This window comes from Rhagoletis pomonella, unplaced genomic scaffold (genome assembly GCF_013731165.1).
Source record: "Rhagoletis pomonella isolate Grant_MI unplaced genomic scaffold, Rhpom_1.0 Rhpom_scaffold_00001, whole genome shotgun sequence".
Taxonomy (NCBI): domain Eukaryota; kingdom Metazoa; phylum Arthropoda; class Insecta; order Diptera; family Tephritidae; genus Rhagoletis; species Rhagoletis pomonella.
In genome coordinates this window covers 88563479-88570192 of record NW_023458555.1, presented here as the reverse complement: position 1 = coordinate 88570192, position 6714 = coordinate 88563479, and the positions used below count along the sequence as shown (strand labels likewise).

Here is a 6714-nt window from a genome sequence, read left to right as displayed (position 1 = left end):
TTTTTTATCACATACTATTGCCATGAGACTGCACCTTCGTTGTTAAAAACTTGAAATAATCTCTTGTTTGCTTTGCTAAATTCGCGCAATTTTGCCTGGAAAATGGTTGAATACTTGTTTAAATGGTTTCATTATCATTTGGTTCATTAATATATCCATTGCAGAAGTAATTATTGCACCTCTTTTAGCGAAGCCAGTTGTGCAAGCATGCTGTCGCTTTTACGATGCCTTCGGTGGTATTAACTTTAGCGTCAATGGGAGCTCGATATATTCTCCAACGCGCCACTAATATGCCAAACGAATTTTCCACCACCCTACGAGCTCGACTCAGCCTGAAATATAATATATATATTAGACTACATCACTCCCCATACAAAAAAAACGGTACTATTTTTCCATTTGTATTATAAAATCTATTATATTTTAAGACGTCCACCAAAATATTTCGAAATATATTAAGATTTAAGGGAGCTGGACCAATTTCAAAATACCTTCAAAAAAGGAGTTTTTTATGAATAAAAATAGTTTCTTACAATTTTTTTTGAAAACCTCCCCTCAAATGACAAAACGGTTTAAGCTTAAAAAATTTGCATAAAAATATTTTTAAAAAATTAAAAAAAAATTTGAACGGAATCGTAATGATGAGATTTTTGATGCTGTTTTTTAACTTTTTTCAAAGATTGGTATAAGAAAAACTTGAATAACTGAGCCTAAACTATTCTGATTTAGACTTAAGAGGTGTCGGTGGAAAGGTATTTTCTCACCCTTTTTATTTCTTTGCTAATAAACTCAATCAAAGGATGAAAGAGAAAGGTAGGATGAATGAACGTCATTCAAAGTTGAATTAAGATGTACAAAGTTTAGTTGGTGTAGAATGAACTATATTTTTATAAAAGATCATCGAAAATAAATAAGAAAAAAAAAATGCGTGTGTAACACCGTACACATGATAGAAGGGAAACTTCTTAAAAAAGATGTGAGTACCAGATACCTACTCACGAAATTGGATGTGTAAACATATGTTTACGGTTCCGCAAAACATTAGGAGGTTGAGTTACATACATATGTAGGTTTGGTTAGAAATCAAACAATAATTTCATTTCATCTTATTAATTTTCTGATATACATATAATATATTTATTAATTTTCCGGTAACACCACCTTACATGAATTGACGCTTCTAGCATCCATAGGACCGGGTTGTAATAGAAGTAATTGTATGTTTAACAAATAAATGAAAATGTTTATAATGCAATCAATAGATCCTTACGAATTCGCCATTACCAAGGCACTAAGTAACGTACGCACTTTTGTTCGCAAAATGCATTTATTTAAGTTGAAAGACGACAAATTCCTTTGTGCGGCATTTATTCTTACTCGCTTTATATCTTCCAAGGCGAATTCATATATTCTTATCACGAATTCATCTATTCATGTAGTAGCAAAAGTATAAAAACATAAAATTACGTTATAAATTAAAAGCATAGGTATCACATGTATGCGTAGTCCAATCCACGAAATCATTTCATCGATCTGAGTAAAAACTAAGTGCATAAACTCTGTTTCGCATTAATTGTAATCATGAAATGGTGTTCATTCACTAAGTTTTTACTCAAACGCATGAAATGATTTCATGAATTGGCCTACGCATACTGGTAGTAAATGACAGAATGAATTACAACAAACACATCCTTTTGACATAATGCAAGCCGAAAACGTTGGTTCAAATCAATCCGCAATCAAGTTGGACGTTTTGCCCACAAACATTGCAATTTTGCGAGCATTCTCATTGTAAAATTTCATTTTTACAATTTCATAGTTTCGGCTTACATTTATAAAATTTAATGAAAGCACGTACCTATTTCGGCTGAGTTATCCATTTTCGGTTATTTAGTGTACAAAATAAACGCAAATTAATGAGTTTGTACAACATGGCAATTAATGTAGCGATAAGTTGTACAAGTTGCCAGAAAATCCAAATTTTTTGATCTTTCATACAACCAAGACATAAAATCATTCAACAGGCCCACAAACGGTGCAATCTAGAGCAAAGCAACACCAAGTTGAAGCAACGTTCGCTACGTTTATGGCTTTCTTTAAGAAACATCGGGGGAAAATTTCAACTGCTCCTGTAACACTACCTTATATAAGTAGGCCTTGCTATCATCCTCACATATGTTATCAGAGTATACCAACGAAAAACGAGTTAATACAAGGAGATAGCGAGTGCACAAAACTACTCTAGAAAATTACACGCCCAATGACAAACATGAACAAATGTACCAGAAAAACAATTTTTGACAATCAGTACAGTTCGCATTTATATCAACGAGCAGCTTATTACATTTGTTTTCGTTTGTACTACATATGTGCATATATATATGTACACAAACATATGTACATACACAAACATATGTACATACGTACAAATATATATACAATATGTACATACATGAACACATTGCTGTCCATAAGTACATACATATGCCCATCAGTGCATCAATGAAGCCTGTTTGCTTCATCATAAATATATCCACACAAACATATGTACATATGTGCGAATGGATCATTTATTGCATCATTTATACATATATTGCTTGGTAGCGGCAGAGCTGAAATGCGCAATGAGTTCGTTCATACATACATATATATGTATACATACATACGTGCATTCAAACATGCATATATACATATGTTGGTACTCGTACCCATCATGCGTCGCTTTATTTCTTTTTTCCCCTTCCCTATACTACCTATATCTTCCTTCTCACTCATGTAACGTTTTCAGTTTTAAAAATTTCACTCTCCATTTTTGCGATACCGCCGCCTCACTTCAAAAACTGCTGATATTGCGAAAAATATACATACATACGTGTTATTTTTTTTAATAACTAGCCAATGCCCACTTGCTTCGCGGCGCCTACAAAAATAGCGTTAAAAGCAAAGGCGTTCTGTAAAGTACACATTTTTAGTTTAAATTGAAACGAATAAGGAGCAGAATCCTCCTCACACATGGGCCAAGAATAGTAGCGCTGTGATACCATATGGAATACTGATCCCTTTCGATGTCATGAGTTTTACCGATGGTGTTATTTCCACCTGTGAGATCTCTGCAAAAACATGCGTAATATTCTTCTATGATTTTGCAACTTCAATATTGGTCCGTAAATCATGTAAGCCAGTAAGCCCACAGGATGAAAAGTTTTCCCGTACATTGATTAAATGAGTCATGTTATCTCTTAAATATCGTTTTAATGAAGCTATTGATATACCTACCGTTTTCCTTCTTTTATGGATGTGGTCGAATCTCTCCTTGTCAATTTCCCACTTTTACAATTTACCTTAATGTTTATGAACTGGTTTCTTTGAGTCTTACTGCTGTACTAACGGCCGCCCTGAGAAATTTCGTCAATCGGAGGTTGCGTTCATTACATGCATACTTAAACGAGTCCTCCATTTAGCCATATGAAAAGTAAATTCGCCTAAGATGAATATAGGCCAAAGCAGACCAAACCTCGTGTGGGTTTCTATATATTTCGGCTGCACCGCAATCCATTAGGTCCCTTTTCTGTTAAACCACTGCATGTCATGAAATGAATACGCATTATGAATCTGAATTAGATTTTATAAAATATAAAGGGTTCATTTTTAGAAAACGAATTTTTAATCATACAGGTAGCTCACTTTGCGAAATCGGTTAATAAACACGACTTTTATAAGTAACTCTACTTCAGCGCCACCAGCGTGTTGTCTAGTAGGCTATAGTAGGACCACATACGCAAGGTATAACCTCTGACAATTTGACAGGTTTTTAAGTTTAGTCCAAACAACGTATCATTTTATATATGTATGTACATATATATTTCGAATGAAAAAAAAAACTCATTATGAAAGTAGTAAACGTTTAGAATTTGCATTAACAAAATCGGTTCATAAATAGGTCGTTTATCAGGCCCGTTTTTCGCAAATGCTTTGTGAAGTGAAACTTCTTTAGCGCCGGTTGGTTGGTTGGGAGTAAATTTGGAAATTGCACACGGAAATGGTGCAACGGAAATGGTTGGGACTGATACAAGTGCATCTTCGGTGTATGCACATGGTATTAATTTAACAAAAATTTGCTAATAAAAGGTTAAAGAATAACACTTAGAAAAAGACCAATACAACAATGAAAGTGAAGGTGAGCACGTACATAGATAAAGAAAAGGATAATGGCAAAGGTAAAAATGAAGACAAAAACAAAGATGCGTAAAGATAAAGGCAAAAATGAAAACCAAGGTAAATTTAAACACTTTACTTATATACGGGCAAAGGTGGAAGGGGAATATGTAGATGAAGAAAATGATAAACATAAAAGTAAAAACAAAGATGAGGATGAGGATACCGATAAAAGTAAAGATTAAGATAGGGGAAGAAAGATTAAAATAAAGGTTATTAAAGAGGAAAGGATATAGAGAGATACACAGAGACTCAACCTGAGAACTATTTTGGGAGCTTAGAGATTTTCGGGATTCGCGAAACTTATCAATAAAATAATCGATATTTTGATTGGTTTTGTTATCGATATTTTTATCGGTTTTGTTATCGAAATTTCTATTGATATTGTTATCGATACTTATCGATTATGTCATCGATACTTATCGATTTTTTATCAATTCATTTATCGATATTTATCTATTTTGCTATCGATATTTATCGATTTTTGTATTGATATTTATCGATTTTGTTATCGGAATTTATCGAAATTTTTATCGATATTGTTATCAATTTTGCTATCGATTTTGTTATCGATAATTTTATCGATTTTGTTGTCAGTATTTTTCGATATTGCTTCTGATATTTATCGATATTGCTATTGATATTTATTATTGAAATTCACCTAAGACTTAACTGCCAGCGATGATATTGATACTGACCATGTATGTATATGTTGTTTGTTAAAAAAATTTGTTATTGAATTGCATAGTTCAAATTAATATTAGTGATGACAGCTAAGCACCAGATGGGTTCAACATCGGAAAGTAGTTTTTCTGAAAATTGCAGACAGATTGTATTGAATATAAGCCCTCGATATATTGATTATGATACAAGATATTGATTAGATATGTAACGTAAGTTGCACTTCTATTGTGTGGCCTAGGGACACTTGCTTTTCTTCATCATGCAGGTAGCTTATATTTTGAATTTGAACGAAATCGTTTCATAAATGCGAGTTTTCTGGTAGCCTATAATAGGACCATATATGCAAGGTATAACCTCTGAAAATTTGACTGAAATCTATGTAGTAGTTTTTGAGTTAACTCCGAACAACGAAAACGGCTATTGCTTTATATATATTGATAGATAGATACAAATAAGCAAAATTAAAGTGTATTTTTTATCACATACTATTGCCATGAGACTGCACCTTCGTTGTTAAAAACTTGAAATAATCTCTTGTTTGCTTTGCTAAATTCGCGCAATTTTGCCTGGAAAATGGTTGAATACTTGTTTAAATGGTTTCATTATCATTTGGTTCATTAATATATCCATTGCAGAAGTAATTATTGCACCTCTTTTAGCGAAGCCAGTTGTGCAAGCATGCTGTCGCTTTTACGATGCCTTCGGTGGTATTAACTTTAGCGTCAATGGGAGCTCGATATATTCTCCAACGCGCCACTAATATGCCAAACGAATTTTCCACCACCCTACGAGCTCGACTCAGCCTGAAATATAATATATATATTAGACTACATCACTCCCCATACAAAAAAAACGGTACTATTTTTCCATTTGTATTATAAAATCTATTATATTTTAAGACGTCCACCAAAATATTTCGAAATATATTAAGATTTAAGGGAGCTGGACCAATTTCAAAATACCTTCAAAAAAGGAGTTTTTTATGAATAAAAATAGTTTCTTACAATTTTTTTTGAAAACCTCCCCTCAAATGACAAAACGGTTTAAGCTTAAAAAATTTGCATAAAAATATTTTTAAAAAATTAAAAAAAAATTTGAACGGAATCGTAATGATGAGATTTTTGATGCTGTTTTTTAACTTTTTTCAAAGATTGGTATAAGAAAAACTTGAATAACTGAGCCTAAACTATTCTGATTTAGACTTAAGAGGTGTCGGTGGAAAGGTATTTTCTCACCCTTTTTATTTCTTTGCTAATAAACTCAATCAAAGGATGAAAGAGAAAGGTAGGATGAATGAACGTCATTCAAAGTTGAATTAAGATGTACAAAGTTTAGTTGGTGTAGAATGAACTATATTTTTATAAAAGATCATCGAAAATAAATAAGAAAAAAAAAATGCGTGTGTAACACCGTACACATGATAGAAGGGAAACTTCTTAAAAAAGATGTGAGTACCAGATACCTACTCACGAAATTGGATGTGTAAACATATGTTTACGGTTCCGCAAAACATTAGGAGGTTGAGTTACATACATATGTAGGTTTGGTTAGAAATCAAACAATAATTTCATTTCATCTTATTAATTTTCTGATATACATATAATATATTTATTAATTTTCCGGTAACACCACCTTACATGAATTGACGCTTCTAGCATCCATAGGACCGGGTTGTAATAGAAGTAATTGTATGTTTAACAAATAAATGAAAATGTTTATAATGCAATCAATAGATCCTTACGAATTCGCCATTACCAAGGCACTAAGTAACGTACGCACTTTTGTTCGCAAAATGCATTTATTTAAGTTGAAAGA

The 6714-nt window shown here is 32.6% G+C and overlaps 1 protein-coding gene across 1 annotated transcript in view; it reads right to left on the bottom strand.

Annotated features, from left to right (window-relative positions):
- Positions 1-5387: 5387 nt before the first annotated feature.
- The window catches only part of LOC118748584 (calcium/calmodulin-dependent protein kinase kinase 2-like), a 42002-nt gene continuing 40675 nt past the window's right edge, over positions 5388-6714 (bottom strand). The window contains exon 3 of the mRNA XM_036483135.1: positions 5388-5702. Coding sequence (XP_036339028.1) covers positions 5685-5702 — 18 coding nt within the window. The 3' untranslated portion in view covers positions 5388-5684. The remainder of the gene's footprint in view (positions 5703-6714) is intronic.